Here is a 16,690-nt window from a genome sequence, read left to right on the forward strand (position 1 = left end):
GCCCTGCCTCTGTGGGAAACAAAGGCACTGGTTACGAGGTTGGTTACGAGGTTAGTGGGGTCATCAGAACAGAAAAGAGGAACAACAGCCCCAGGTGGGGAAATCTCCAGGCAGGGGCCTGGCTCCCACCAGGGAGTTGGCAGGGGCCTGGCTCCCACCATCCAGGACTGCTCTGGGCTCCTAGAACCTTCAACCCCACCGCCTTGTGGAGATGCCTCTTCTCTGAGCAGAGGAAGAAATGAAGCTTCCAGAGTCCCGGGAGGAGCAGGGAAAGGTCACGAGCCCTGTGTTGTGCAAAAAGAGTTCACTGCCCTGCTCCCCAGGGAAGGGAGTCTGAGGTGTCACTGCCTACCCCAGGGCCGTCACCGGCAAGGCTCGGGAGCCACGCCCTCCGGCAGCACTGGCCAGGGAAGCAGGCCAGCAGCCCAGGAGGACCGTGAGGGAGGAGGGCCGGGGCGCCGGCTTAGCTGGCCCAGGACTTTCGGTTCTCCGGGTTCTTATGGCTCTTGTCGGCCCTCAGCGCTGTGGCGCCCTCTGCCTTGGCCAGAGCCGCCGTCAGGGAGGCCAGGTTGGTGGCGGAGCCGGAGAGGGTGCTGCTCCTTCGGGGCTCAGGGGCACCCTGCAGCCTGGGCCCCGCGCTGCGCCGCTGCCCTGTGCCCGTTGCTCTGCGCACCCGGCTTGGCCTCACCAGCAGCCCGTGGCCGGGGTTGCACTTGAAGTACTGCTTCCCTCCGATGGAGCCGTCATTCTTACCTGAGGGGAAAAGAGAAGAAGACACAGAGGTGGCTTCCCAGGGCCTCTCGCTCCCTGTCAAACAGATGAGGCCGAGGGCACAGGCTCCCAGGCAGCATGTGCTGGCTGCCGGTGACAGGCACCCCCAGGCAGCCCAGGTGAGGTCGATGTGCCCGTCCTGCCATTTCCCATGGCCAGGTGCAGGCAAGTCAGCAAAGCAGAAGTGGCACCAACCCCACCCTCCTCCAGGGAAGAGACCATTTTCAACCTGGATGGAGGTGGTTGGTGGAATGATTATTTTTCCTGAATCCATTAGATGGAAACTGGCAAATTACCAAATTGTAGCTAGTCAGATGTCATGCTTAATGTGTCAAAATGGAGGAAAGAAGTTTCCTTTGTAAAAACAGAAAATGCATTAAGGTGAAGAATGAACCCAGTGCTCAAGTGGGTAGAGAGAGAGGATACCTGAGCAAAGGGACCACCCTGACCCCTAAATGTCAGTATCTCATGGTGACAGGTTGGTGGGGAACATGATCTTTGAAGCAAAAACAATCATGAATTGTCTTCACTCACTGCACATCCTAACCTACCCTTCTCTCTTCCCCCGACTCCAAACAGGCCCACCCTCACCACCTCCTCTCTGTCAGCAAGGACCCCTCAGGAGCACCTCTCAGCGCATCTAACAGACCATGTCCCTCACTGCGTGGCCACCGCTAATCCCTCGGCTCCCGGGGCACACCCCCCACCCCTGCCCACCAGCTCCCCACTTCCAGTCTCCCCACTGTCCTCTGCCCACTCACCCCATTTCGTTTTCTTCACAGCACTTACTACTATCAAGTGTTAATTATTTCTTCGTTTGTTTACTTGGTTATTTTCTCCCTCCCAAAATGAAAGTCCAGTGAGACCAGGGACTTTGTTTTGCTCCCCAAGGTATCCTTGGAAACCAAGACAGTGATTGCCACATGGTGGGCGCATAATTGTTGAATGAATTCATCTATTTGCTAATTCCCCTTTAATTCTTGAGTCCAACTGCAGATCTAAACTTCTCTCCCAATTTCCCTGCACATAATAGCAGACACTTCTTTAAAAAATGTCTGGCCTGTGCTGCATTACTCTTCTAGAACCACTTCCAACTTACAGCATTTTTCACAGCAGCCAAAAAGTGGAAACCAACTGATGAATGGATGAACAAAAGGTGGAACTTCCACAGGCTGGAATATTATTTGCCCAGAAAAAGGGATGAAGTGCTGACACAAGTTGTAACCAGATAAACCTTGGAAAATTATGCAGAATGAAAGAAGCCAGTCACAAAAGCCCAGCATATTGTAGGATCCCCTTTATGTGAAAGTCCAGATTAGGACATTGCATATAAATTTAGAGAGATGAAAAACTGATTATTGGTTGGTTAGCTAGGACTTAGGGAGGGAGAGGGCCTTCAAAACAGACATGTGGCTTCTTTTTAGGTTGATGAACCTGTTCTAAGATTAGACTATGGAAGTGATTGCACAACTCTGTAAATCTACTCAGAACCATTAAATTAATTGTACACTTTTAACAGGTAGACTTTACAATATGTGAATTGGTATCAGAGTAAAGCTGTTTTAATAAAAGGAAACATCTAAAGGACAAAGTATTTCCTTAAGTTGTGGCCCTGGTTTTTCAGAAAATGGTGATCTATTTGCTTTTAAGGTGTGCCATTCTGTAATGAGACATAAGAGATCACCTCTTCTGTTCTCAAGCCAAGGCATCCAGCATGCACTCAGGCATCAGTGTTTGCAACCTGAGCAGAAACAGCAGACACAGCTACTGTTACACTGTTACAGTTCAAAAGCAGATGCCTCTGTGACTTAAAAAAAAAAAAAAAAAAAAAAAAAGGCATTTAAATTCATAACCAAATTGATAGTAGCTTTCAATCAATGTCTTAGGTTTCTGAAAAATGTCTGGAGGTTTAACAAAGAGAACACTTAGGTAACTTTCATTCCTGATTTTGAAAAGTGACCTGGAGGCTCAGGGAGGTCAAATGATGTGCCCAAGGGCACATAGCAAGTTCCCCGCAGTGCTGGGACAGGGCCAGTACTCTCCCCCCAGACCACAGTTGGCGAAATCCCCTTAGGAGCCCCGGGAACCGTCCCAAACAAGCAGCACTCACCTGAAGGTGAATGTAACTCTACTCCGATCCACGTCCCCTCTTGAAAGTCAGTTGGCCCGATGTACCTCACAATGCCTATCTTGTTGGTGCCCACGGTGACACATTCTCCCTCTTTGAGCCACTCTGGGACTTCGCTGGCTTCTTCAGAATCTGAGGAAACCTCCAGCTTTCCCAGGGCCTGTGTCCCAGCACTGCTGTCGCTCGGCCCCCCGGAGGCCGGCAGGTCCTCCTCAGCACCAGAGGGGCAGCTGGAGTCCCCACCCAGCATGCGCGAGAACGACTTCAGCTCGGAGGTTCGCACCTTCTGGATTCTGAATGGAGACGCCAGAGCAGGTGATTGAGACAGGAGGTCTGGAGGCTGTGGTTTGGAGACATCCAGCTCTAAGCTGGCGGCAGGCTTCACATGGTCCGTGGCTCTTCCGAGCTGCTTGGTGGCTGAGGAAACTTTGCCGCCGCTTTGCTGGCTGGGTGATTCCTTCTGGGGGGCAGGCACGGGGAGATGAGTCAGTGAAGCCCTTGCTTCTTCATTCTGCTTCTCCGAGGAAACTGCTCCCCTGGCCTCGGACGCACCATTGCTGTTGCCCCAAGCATTTTGCGTTGCCAGGAGTGGCAGGGACAGAAGGCTGCGCTGACCCTCCAACTGGGCAGGAAGATCACTGTCTGCAGTGGGAGCAGCAGATGGAAATGGGAGCTCCGTGTCCGGGGTGGCCAGGCAGAGGGCAGGAGGGGGCGAGCCAGGCGTCTGGCCCCCCACTGCAGCCGCGGCATCAAGGCTAGGGACCAATGCATCGGACAGTGTCGCGGTGGAGACGCTGTGGGAAAAGTACCCACTGGAGGCCTCACTCAGGGGGCTGGGTGGCCCTTCCTGAACTTCGGGGGCCTGGGTGTTGGCAGTGACGGACTGCTGGGGAGGTGCTTTCGTGGGTCTGTCAAACATCTTCACGGGGGCCATCTGCACAGTCACATCAGGAGCGGCACTAATCCCCACGCTCTCTCGGTAAGCCTGAAGCAGGGAAGGGCCAAGAATAAAGGTTAAAATTCAAAGTCAGCTGCTCATTTCCAAAAGAATTCAGACAGATCTTGTGGTCAGTTGAAACATTACAGCTTTGACAGTGAAAAGAGCGCTGCCGTGCACCCGGGCAGACCGGGTGCCAGTTCTGTTCCACCACTTCCGTCCGGGTGACCCCAGTTTTTTCCGCAGCAAACACTGAGGAGCCCGCACTCTGCACTATGCTGAGCACCAAGCAAACAGTCACCCACCTGCTCGCTGCCTGAGATAGAGTGACTTATAATAAGAAATACATATTTGGCCTTCATCCTGTTTCTGCCACAGAGCTCTGGAACCCTTGGAGTTTCCTAAGTGGTAAGAGTGATAAAGGCGTTTTGATATTCCTAACAAGCCCCTTCCAACAACATCTGAGTTCATGTTAATGAGGTGACTCTGGGCCTGCACCTAAGGATGGGGGCTGGTTGCCAGGGCAACCCACCTTGTGATTTGAGCTTCAGCCCCACAGCCAACCTCCAGGGAGGGAAGAGGGGCTGAAGGTGAGCTAATCACTAATTGCCAATGATTTAATCAATCGTGCCTATGTAATAAAGCCTCCACAAAAACCAAGAGGGACAGGCTCCTGGGAGCTGCTGGTTTGGTGAACACATGGAGGTATGGGGAGAGTGTTGCACACAGGGAGGGCGTTAAAAGTCCACGCCTTCTCCCCACACCTGGCCTTATGCACCTCTTCCACGTGGCTGTTCCCAGTGGTATCCCTTGTAATAAACTGGTGATCTAGTAAGTAAAATGTTTCTCTTGAGTTGTGTGAACCATTCTGACAAATTAATCAAACCCAAGTGGAGGTTCATTGGAACCCCTTATCTACAGCTGGTTGATCAGAAGCACAGGTGACCGACCACCTGGACTTGGGACTGATACTCAAAGCAGGGACATTCTTGTGGGCCTGAGCCCTTAACCCATGGGCTTTGATGCCATCTCCAGGGAAGACGGTGTCAGAATTAAGTTGAACACTCAGCTGCTGTGGGACAAGGGCTTGGTGGTGGGAAAGAAGACTACTCGACGGCCATGTAGTAGGGTCAGTGAGGCATGGCAAGGTCCTTACCACAGGGTGCAGCACACAATAGGTGCACATTAAATCTCGATTCCCTCCCTACCCACCAGCATCCCCAGCCTCCCGGCATTCAGGCTAAGCACCCTGCTCTGATGGAAACAGATCCTCCTGCCCACCACCAACTTCACGAGGGACTGAAAGAATCACTAGAAGCCAGAAGAATACTTTCTCCTGCAAAGTTGAAATGAGGATCTCAGTGAAGGGTGTGGATGTGCCTCAACACAGCTTCGCCAGTGCCGCCAGGAATGACCCTTGGGCCTAGTGGCTAGCTTGTGGCTCCTGGCCGGGAGTCAGGTGGAAGAAGAGGAGACAGGCTGCCTGCAGGCTGGTCCCATGTCATGGTTCGGGGGCCCTCTGGTCCAGGGAGATGCAGGCCAGGCAGTAACCTCCCCTGCAGTGAAGGGGGGCTGAGCGTGGAAGGAGCCGCAGAGGCTGGCTTCCCCATCTCGTATGACTTGTCTGCCTCACTCTGACAGAGACACACAAAGCCCCATCCTCTGGGGAATGACGACAGCCACTGCTCGTCCACATTCTACTGGTTCTGAGGTGCTCCTAGGGTGCTCTTTCAGTGATAACTGAAGCCATTTGAAGAAGTTAGCAGATTATCTCTCTATTCCTGATTCACAATGACAGGGGTAAGAGAGAAGGCAGGAACAGGGAATGGGGTTGGTGCTCTGGAGAAGGATGCCGTTCAGAAAAAGAAATATGTTTTCCAATATTTACGGAAAGATTATTTATATTACAGGAATGGCCATTTTCCATTTGAAATACAGGATTTATTTGAACTGGGAAACAGCTGAGATCTATAAGTCTCTTACAGTTACTTGGCTTAACTCAGCAGTCTGATAAATCATGCATTTTCACGTGAATTGTCATTTATATTCCTGTCTCCAGAGGCCCTCCTTTCCCCACAAGGCACACTTTCAGGGTACGAAATTAACGGCACCTCTTGAGATTAACAGCCCATTTTTGTGATGGATCTCCAGGCTGCAAAATTTACTAAATCCAATAGATCAATAACTGTCACCAACATAAATACTCTAAAAGATTAGGCAATCCTTCAATCATTTTTCTTTTGCAACTTGTACATGTTTTATTTATCCTTTTCTATTTTATTTTTAATATCACTGACCAGGCAGGGAAGAATATACAAACAAAACTACCAGAGTCTAGAATCTGAACAGGAACTGTGGTTCTGAAATAGTACATGTTCCCTATTCTCCGATGGTAACACTGCATCATTGCCACACGGACAGCTGTCTGCAAATGGCCAGCTCAGTCCTGTCCTGAGGAGGTGACAGTCCAGTGACAGTGGCTTGGATTTCCCTGGTCATTATCCCATTTGCCTCCACATGAATCCTTCGATGTAGGCCGGCAAGTACTACCATATGCATTGGCCCAGAGAGGTTAAAGGATTTATCTAAAGTCTCCAGTAAGTGACAACCAGGGATCAGAGGTCAGATCCACAGTGACAAAAGGGACCAAAGGTGGCAGAAGGCAAGCGCTGATTGCTCGGTTCTTTCCTGCTGAGCCTGAGCGCAGCCTCAGATTCCTTCCGTTACAGCACTGCAGGAAGCCGCTCCCACTTGACTGGAGTTGATATGTGAGTGGAAACCGTCTCTCCCCATCTGTGGGTTATTCCCTTACCGCTGACACTTCCAGAGCTGCCCTGAGCCACAGAGGCTGTCACAGGTCTGGTGCCCTCACCCGTGAAAGACGTGGTCTCCCTCTGTCCCACTGGCCTTGGGATCCCAATCCTGCCTCAGCAAAATAACAAACACAACTCACAGGGGACAGGTTGGCGGGGGGGGGGGGGGGGGGATGCTGGTGCACATGAACATCAAATATGTTCTGGATTGAAAAGGGCCTTTTTAGAAAGGAGTGAATCCGTGGAGGTCTGAGTTCTCTTTCAAATCATTTGCCCTTTTTGGCCGTTGTTTTAATAAATAAAATTTTCCGATAAAGATACAGCCCTTCCTAAGAGAATGAACGCACAGTGGGAGAAAATAGATTTGCTATTCATAAGATGAGAAGTGCTGTTCATCTGTGGGAGATCATAAGAGACTATTTTCTCCCCAGTTTAGCATTAGTCTTTTCACGCTGATATCATGAATCAGAATGAAATGTAAAACTGAGAATTAAGCAAACACTCAGGATAAGGAGATTGTTCTGTTTATAGAAATCGCCTTTGCCTAGCAGTGGGCTATTAAAGCAGCAGACTACATTAGCAGTCAAGCACCTAAAAGTTTAGCAATCATATGATTAACAAGTTCAAAATAGAAAAGTAGAACAAGGAAAATATAGAGGGAGAAGACAGTGACCTATATTATAGCTAATTATCAAAACGGGAACACTAAAATGAAAAACCCATGGGTGTGGACTCAAAAATTAGAGCCTTGGGGCCACCCACCACATGTGGGACAGCCACCAGCAAAGGTGCCACCTCCGCCCGACTAACTCACCTCCACCATTCTGGGCGTCCCCACGTCCGGGAAGGCAGACTGCACCATGATTCGGGGCACGGGCTGAGAAAACAAGTGAACAGGCAGGCGTAAGGGACCAAGAGAAGCAGAGAGATCACCACAGAAGGTTTTAATTGAACAGACGGGACAGCCCATCAGGAGGACGCACTCAACGTGAACTTTTACACCTTCAGGAATTCTAACAAGTCCCTGCCAGTTAGGCATGCCAAGGCTAGTGGCGCCACACTCCACAGGGAAGTGTAGGAAATACGGAGCACAGCGAGCACGTATACCCCAGTTGGCAACACAGGACACATGCTAAAAACCACACCATAGATGGCACACCTACACACTCACAGGCTCCCTCTCCACTCACATATGGAGCCTGTTTGTCAAGGGCTGTTCTGCACATACTAGTGTTGCAGGACTCTAGAGAGAAATGGTTGGGACAGGAAAGGCTTCAGGCAGGAGGTGGGACACGAAGCAAGCCTTGATGGCCAGGGAGAAGTGGTGCCCAAGCATCGTCACAGGAAGTGAGGAGTAAGGAAGCTGGTCGGGCTAGCACACAAGTCTGGGGCATAAAACAGAGCAGGACAGACATGTGGATAGAGGCTTTGGTGTCTACAGCTACCCTCATCAGGTAATGACGAAAACCACCACAGGTGCCTGAGTGGAGAAAGCAGAAGCTTGAGGAGATGGATCTGGTGGTAGAAGGCAAACTGATTGGAGAAATATTTAAAGGCTAAGGTAGACAAATTACGATGAGACTCCAGCAACAGAGCAGATATGAGGGGTAAGAGCCTGAATTAATGGGTGTCAGCAATAGCACAAGGAAGGACTCATTACTTATGGACATGTGGTTCAAGGAACATTAAAAAAAAACCAAAACAGTGAAAAAATAATTAGCACCAGGATAAGGAAAACGTATGTCAAAAGAAGGAGCTGGTAACTGCAGAGGGGAAGAAATCAGATATTCCTTTAGTAGCTGCTGGGTTTACAGACGTGATTCTCTCAAAGAAACCAAGAATCCACCACTTCTGCCTTTATTCCAACAATCAACCTCTGGCCCCTTCCCAGGTCTCCCTGTTCCAATGCAAGAGTCTGGACCTTGCCTCAGAATGCTCAGCCCCAAGAGGGCTCCATCCTGGCACCACAAACAAGCCCCCAGGAGGAGCCAAAATTGGGCATCACAGTTTGTTTCCGTACAGTATGAGTGTCCTTTCTCTTCTTGGATCCAAAAGGAGAAGCAGCAAACCACGGATCTACTACCTGACCTAAACTGCCTAGACATGTAGACTTCATATCTCCCCAATTTCCTTCTGACCCCCTTCGGACCCCAGGTCCTCCCAGTTCCCAAGATGTATCTGGGTGCCTGAGGCTTCTCTGCCATAAAGATGCTCTCTGGACAGGGGTACTAGGTGCTCATCGATTAAGTGTCTGACTTCGGCTCAGGTCACTATCTCATGGTTTGTGGGTTCAAGCCCCACGTTGGCCTCTGTGCTGACAGCTCAGAGCCTGGAGCCTGCTTTGGAGTCTGTGTCTCCCTCTCTCTCTGCTCCTCTCCCACTTCTTCTCTCTCCAAAATAAATAAATGTTAAAAAAAAACTTTTTTTAAAGATGCTCTGGACAGTGTACAGGCACTAAGACTGGATGGCCAAAGTCCTGCTTCCTACTAAGCAGCCCAAACTCTTACCTGAAGGGAGAGGGGCCCACTTGGAACAAGATGGCTCACTTAGGAGGTGAACCTGAGTTCACAGCATCAAATAACAGCATTTTAGCAAAGAGTACCACGTTTTAGCAAAGGGTACTGCTGTAACCATGCTTTGCGACTGCCTTTGGGAGAAAAGAGCTAGAAGGGATTAATTCTGCTGAAGGTAAGGGGGATGGTGGTGGGATCTCAGAAAAGGCAGAGAGGACAGGCACTTAAGAAACGGTGGGAGGTAAGTCTAAACACATGGAAGAACCTAGGGATAAACTAAAGGAAAGTACACTTTACCCTGCAACACTGGGGAGCCACCAGGGGCTAATGGCCAGGGAGAGCTAGCATCAGAGGTATGTTTAAGACAATGTGAGGGGCACCTCAGTGGCTCAGTCAGTTGAGCATCCAATGTCCAACTCTTGATTTTGGCTGAGGTCATGATTTCATGGTTCATGGGATCAAGCCCTGCGTTGGGGTCTGTGCTGACAGCATGAAGCCTGCTTGGGACTCTCTCTCTCCCTCTCTTTATGCCCCTTCTCCACTCATGTTCTCTCTCTCTCTAAAAATAAATAAACTTAAAAAAAAAAAAGAAAGAAAGAAAGAAAGAAAGAAAGAAAGACAATGTGAGTGGAAGAAAATGAAGGAGAATATCCTGGTGGGGGAAAGGCAGCTGCACGTGATGAGGGCCTCAACCACAAGACCTTCCAGCCTTTCCTTGGATTCCTGGACCAGGAAAGCCTCTCCCCTCAACTCGCACAACACATCACTCCCCCATCCCTCACAGCACCTAGCCAGTTCTCTCTCACAGGAATCTCCATTTCTCCACTCTACTGTCAACTCAGTAGACAGTGATACTCGAGTTATTTCCAAGCAAGTATCCTCCACCCTGCTTTACAGTCTTTGAATATAGGGGCTACTGTCTGTATTTTTATATTTACTTTCTCCCATAGTATCTAAAGTTACCCCTGGTACCCAGGGCCCAATGTCATGGCTATAGGCCACTAAGCTGAGACCTCACATCTTCCTCTCACAAGCTTCCTGTCATAGTCAGTCACCCCCATTGGCCATTTCATCAAGAAACACATCTGCTTCATAAACAGGCCCACCCTGACTCCACCAGTCAGACGACAGGGGTGCAGGGCAGGACACTGGACACACAAAAAATAGTGTCAAAAATAAGATGGGATCAGGTCTGAGCGGGGTCCTGAGTGTAATGTCAAGTACTTTGCACACACCTACTTCTCTGGTTCACGTGCTACCCGCTCATGATGCCCGCTCTGTGGGAAGCCAGGCAGTGGTGGCTGCCAGAAAACCGACTCTGGCCGAGTAAGCGTCAGGTAGATATTTCTCCACCAGAGGACTCTGAGAGGTACGTGCAAATGACGGTAGGGTATGGGCATACAAGCTTGGCCATGTATTCATTTTTTTGATATTTTTTTTCTTTTTGTTTTAAAGTTTATTTATTTTGAGAGAGAGAGCAGGGGAGGGGCAGAGACAGAAGAGGGGAGAGGGTGGGAGGAGCGGCAGAGAGAGACAGAGAGAGAGAGAGAGAGACAGAGAGAGAGAGAGAGAGAGAGAGAGAGAGAGAATCCCAAGCAGGCTCCACACTGCCAGAGTGAATCCCAATGTGGGGCACAAACCCATGAACCGTGATATCATGACCTGAGCCAAAACCAAGAGTCAGACACTTAACCGACTGAGGCACCTATAACTGTTACTGAAACTAGATGATGAGCACACAGGGGTTCACTGTGGTATCCTCTCTACTTTTAGGTATTTCAAATGTTTCCATAAAGCTGTCTTACATGAAGGAGATAACTGGGACTCTGATTCAATGTCCAAATTCAGTTCAACAAAGACTCAGGTATTGGCACAAAAACAGACACATAGACCAATGGAATAGAATAGAGAACCCAGAATGGGACCCACAAATGTAGGGCCAACTAATCTTTGACAAAGCAGAAAAGAGTATCCAATGGAAAACAGTCTCTTTAACAAATGGTACTGGGAGAACTGGACAGCAACATGCAGAAGAATGAAACTAGACCACTTTCTTACACCATACACAAAAATAAACTCAAAATGGATGAAGGACCTGAATGTGAGACAGGAAACCATCAAAACCCTAGAGGAGAAAGCAGGAAAAAACCTCTTTGACCTCAGCCACAGCAATTTCTTACTCAACACATCTCCAAAGGCAAGGGAATTAAAAGCAAAAATGAACTATTGGGACCTCATCAAGATAAAAAGCTTCTGCAGTGCAAAGGAAACAACCAACAAAACTAAAAGGCAACCGACAGAATGGGAAAAAAGATTTGCAAATGATATATCGGATAAAGAGCTAGTATCCAAAATCTATAAAGAGCTCACCAAACTCCACACCCAAAAAACAAATAATCCAGTGAAGAAATGGGCAGACGACATGAATAGACACTTTTCCAAAGAAGACATCCAGATGGTCAACAGACACGTGAAAAGTTGCTCAATGTCACTCCTCATCAGGGAAATACAAATCAAAACCATACTGAGATACCACCTCACACCGGTCAGAGTGGCTAAAATGAACAAATCAGGAAACTATAGATGCTGGAGAGGATGTGGAGAAACAGGAACCCTCCTGCACTGTTGATGGGAATGCAAACTGGTGCAGCCACTCTGGAAAACAGCATGGAGATTCCTCAAAAAATTAAAAATAGACCTACCCTATGACCCAGCAATAGCACTGCTAGGGATTTACCCAAGGGCTACAGGAGTGCTGATGCATAGGGGCACTTGTATACCCCAGTGTTTATAGCAGCACTTTCAACAATAGCCAAATTATGGAAAGAGCCTAAATGTCCATCAACTGACGAATGGATAAAGAAGATGTGGTTTATATATACAATGGAATACTACTTGGCAATGAGAAAGAATGAAATCTGGCCATTTGCAGTAACATGGATAGAACTGGAGGGTATTATGCTAAGTGAAATAAGTCAGTCAATACCCTATGTTTTCACTTATATGTGGATCTTGAGAAACTTAAGACCATGGGGGAGGAGAAGGGGAAAAAAAAGTTACAGAGAGGGAAGGAGGCAAACCATAAGAGACTCTTAAATACAGAGAACAAACTGAGGGTTGATGGGGGGTAGGGGAGAAGGGAAAGTGGGTGATGGGCACTGAGGAGGGCACCTGTTGGGATGAGCACTGGGTGTTGTATGGAAACCAATTTGACAATAAACTATATTAAAAAAAAAAAAAAAAAGACCTGAGCTGAGATCAAGAGTCAGTTGCTTAACCAACTGAGCCATCCAGGTGCCCGTCTATTATTTTTAATTAGCTTGAGGTTAAAAATAAGAAATTAAGTGGCTTGCATAAAAAAAAAAGTTTATTTGAGAGTGGGGGAGGGGCAGAGACAGAAGGGAGGGAGGGAGGGAGGAAGGAGGGGCAGAGAGAGAGAGAGAGAGAGAGAGAGAGAGAATCCCAAGCAGGCTCCACACTGTCCGAGTGAAACCTGATGTGGGGCTCAAATCCATAAATCGTGAGATCATGACCTGAGCCGAAACCAAGAGTCAGACACTTAACCGACTGAGCCACCCAGGCACCCATAATTGTTACTGAGACAAGGTGACGAGCACACAGGGACTCACTGTAGTATCCTCTCTACTTTTATGTATTTCAAATGTTTCCATAAAGCTGTCCTACATGAAGGAGATAACTGGGACTCTGATTCAATGTCCAAATTCAGTTCAACAAACACTCAGGTCTGGGTGTGCAGGTTGCTGCAACAAGCGCTGTGAGGAACACAAAGGTCACAAAGTCACAGGCTTTGCTCTCAACAGACTGGCAAGGACATGTATGCAAATAACTGAAACATCAAGGAAAATGATAGATATTAGAATCAAAGTTTCAAACGCAGAGAAAATTCAGAGTGGAAGGAATGATAAATGAAACAGGTCTAGAATACCCTCATGAGGGCGATTTTACTTTGAGACAGGCCTTGAAGACTGAGTGGCTTTCCTGGGGCAGGAGGACACTTTCAACATGAAGAATGACATGGCAAAGGAGCTGCTCTCTGAGTCTGATCTGTTCCCTCTACTGCCACCTCTGCCCCAAGAAAAGCTACTCAATCTTCCAGGAGGTCTTGGGGAAGAGAGAATGATCTAGAGTGACCCACATCGGGCAGAGGGAAGCAGGTTAGGGTGGTGTTCAGGAGGCCTTGTGAGCTCACGGCTGATTTTCACCCACAGGAATGAGCTATTAAAGGTACCGAATGGGCAGTGATAAGAGCTACATGTAGACAAGATTAATCCTGAACCAGGGGAGATACGAAGCTTGAAGAGATCAATCAAGAAGTTGCTTCAGTGGTTTGGTGGAGAGTCAATAAGTCAATAACTTGGATGGTAAGAGAAAAAGGAAATGGAAATTTGGAGATATGAGGGAGACTACTGAACACTTGGAAACAACCATTGGGGGAGGCTGGGGAAACAGAGTCAAAGGATGATGCCCAGAAAGGATGGATATCAGGGAGGAGGGTAAACAGTGGTATTAGCAGAATCGGTGTCTGTTTGTGTACACGTGTGCACACCTGTGCATGTGCCTATGTGTGGGGGGCAGGGGGCACCCAGCTTTCTGTATTTGGTGATGGCCTGTGATGAATACAAGAACTTCATTAAGGATACCAAAAATACCTACAAAGTGTACTGAAATCTTAAGTGTGCCATTTGTCCTTCACACATAAGAGCTCAAATTTTCAAATGTGTATTGTTTGCATTTTAATGCTCTTTTACATATCCCTTGTGCAGGCAGTTGCCTCCTATTTCAGGAGCTCAAAACATTTCAGATCTTAAGTTCATTAATCCTTACGACACATCTGGCAACTATTAATAAAAATGACTGCAAAGTATTTTGCAGCTATAAATATTAAGGAGAAGTCCCATGAGGCAAGTGAATAGAAGTGTAATTATCTACATCTCACACTACAGAAACCAAGGCTCAGAGACATTCACCTAATGGTTAAATGCATCCAGGCTACCCCATGAGTCAGTGACAGAGATGGAAAAGGACTGACTTCTCAAGCACCAGCTGAACCTGCAATCGTGCTGTCTGCTGAGCATCACTGAAACTTAACAGATGAGTAGGTTACAAGCAAGAGAACCTCTTAGAAGTATTTCACGGAAAAGATGAGGGTCACTTGCCATATCATAGCCCATCATTTTTTAACTCTGGTTTTCACATGCCACGTGAATGAAGAAAATAGGGAAGATCAACTCAGAATTTCAACTAGGCATAAGACTTACTGGGAGAACCCCTTGCCTAAAAGAATATAAAGGTTTAACATCTTGGCAACACGTACAGACCCTCACTTCTCCGTGAGGCTGCACCCTCTCCTCACTTGTTAGGCTAACTCCACTCTGCACTGACTCCACTGCTCTGTCAGAGCCTTCCCTGCACTCTTCTTTCTCCCTAGGCAAAGATTTCTTCCTGGTGCGCAGCCAGTCACGTTTGTCTCAGCTAGAGCACACCTTCACCATGTCAGTCAGCCTCAGACATACACAGACTACAGCATCTACAACATCATCCTATTTGGCTTTCTGAAGGGTAGGCATTATGGCTCAATCATATCTGTATTCCCATACAGAGGAGAATAACTCCATGTTTGCTGAATGAATACATACATAAATGAACAAATTAATTACCTAAGTGACATGAAGAAGGCCAAACTGTACAGTTACAGACAATCTGGAAAAGATTAGACATGCTGAAATTTGGGCATAAGGGTAGGTAGGGGGGAGAAAAAATATTTAAAAAAATTTTTTTAATGTTTGTTTATTTTTGAGAGAGAGAGAGAGAGAGAGAGAGAGCCAGCCATGAGTGAGGAGGGGCAGAGAGAGAGGGAGACACAGAATCCGAAGCAGGCTCCAGGCTCTGAGCTGTCAGCACAGAGCCCAATGCAGGGCTCAAACTCACAAATTGTGAGATCATGACCTAGGCTGAAGTCAGATGCTTAACCAACTGAGCCACCCAGGTGCCCCAGAAGAAATATTTTAAAGCAAAAAATACACAATTTGTTCCAAAACACTGAATTTTCTGATGCAATTTTTTTCTTGTTTGAAAATGAACCTTTCCTAATAATCACCCCTTCACCCTGAACGCGGTAAATTCTTAAATGTCATTTTCCAATGGATCCTACGCAAATATGATCTTCCATGTCTTTTAAGATTTTATTTTTATTTATTGTTTTGAGAAGAGGAGAGGGACAGAGAGAGAATCTCAAACAGGTCCTCACCCAGCACGAGGATTTATCTCATGAACCATGAGGTCATGGCCTGAGCTGAAATCAAGAGTTGGATGCTTAACCGACTGAGCCACCCAGGTGCCTCAAGATTTTATTTCTTAAAGTAATCTCTACACCCACCATGTGGCTCACACTCACAACCCCAAGATCAAGAGTCACATGCTCTGGTGACTGAGCCAGCCAGGAGCCCCCCCCCCCCACCGGCCCCCCCCCCCCCGCTCCTTTTTAAAACTCTAACCAATCATTTAAATTCAAGCATAAGAATACATAACAAGAGATGTAGGATTTACCTTTGCTACAAATAATCAATAGACAACCTTTGATTTTCATGCTGCTAAAGTGAGAAAAATATAATAAACGAGACCAACCAAGCAGGGCGAGTGCATATAAATAAAATATTTCCTAATCTTTGAATATGTTCTGATAAGCGTAATAAACAATGGATAAAAACAGTCATGTACAATTACCTAAAGATCAAGACTCAACAATAAATAACCTAATCAATATAAACATACTTTTTAAAGGTTATGTTAATCAGAGGCAGAGTGGTTAGGGTGGAAGAAGGGGAACTGGAAAGTCACAGGAGGAAGGCTGGTAGGAAGCACCCTGCACTAGTCCAGAGACTGACACTTCAGCTGCCTGCAGGAACTGGTTCACATAGCAAGCTCCCCACTCACAGAGCTGGCTCATGATTTACACGCTGCCTCTCCAGGGTGATCAGGGTTAAGAGTATGTTAGCTATGATGACTCCAGCACTTCTGTCCATCTGGCAATTAGATTTCTTATTTTAAATGAGTGACTCAGCATTCTACCTGACCCATCAGTCATTTGTTTGTGTGTAAGCCTGATCATCTCTGGTGTTGCACATCCAGAAGGTGGTAATCCAGTCCACATGCATTCTCTGAGCAATGCCACACAGAGTGGAAGACAGGTGGCCACCAGCTGGTCCCCTTCCAGACACACTTTTATTCTACCTGCCTCATGCCCCTTTCAATCAGTGACATCAAATATCAATGTGGCAGGCATGGGAAGGTGACTTCATTTTTCTGCCCAAAATTACAATGCCTCATGAGGTTTTTAGATACACTCAAATAGATTCTTTCAGTTTTATCCTCTTCTAATCTACCCTCCAAATTGCAGTCAGAAGAACTTTCTGAAATACAAATTTGACCATGTCACTCTCCTGCCAGAAAGCAGTTAATGATTCTCCACTGCCCACAGATAATTTTTTTAGAAAGGAATGGGCAAGAA

General features: G+C 47.3%; 1 protein-coding gene across 1 annotated transcript in view; it reads right to left on the minus strand.

Moving 5' to 3' along the window:
• Positions 1–287: 287 nt before the first annotated feature.
• Positions 288–16,690, minus strand: part of KIF13B (kinesin family member 13B) — a 200,211-nt gene continuing 183,808 nt past the window's right edge. Inside the window, exons 38-40 of the mRNA XM_058720792.1 lie at positions 7,464–7,526; positions 2,882–3,884; positions 288–753 (exon numbers count right to left, since the gene is read on the minus strand). Coding sequence (XP_058576775.1) covers positions 464–753; positions 2,882–3,884; positions 7,464–7,526 — 1,356 coding nt within the window. The 3' untranslated portion in view covers positions 288–463. The remainder of the gene's footprint in view (positions 754–2,881; positions 3,885–7,463; positions 7,527–16,690) is intronic.

This window comes from Neofelis nebulosa, chromosome 3, assembly GCF_028018385.1.
Source record: "Neofelis nebulosa isolate mNeoNeb1 chromosome 3, mNeoNeb1.pri, whole genome shotgun sequence".
NCBI lineage: Eukaryota > Metazoa > Chordata > Mammalia > Carnivora > Felidae > Neofelis > Neofelis nebulosa.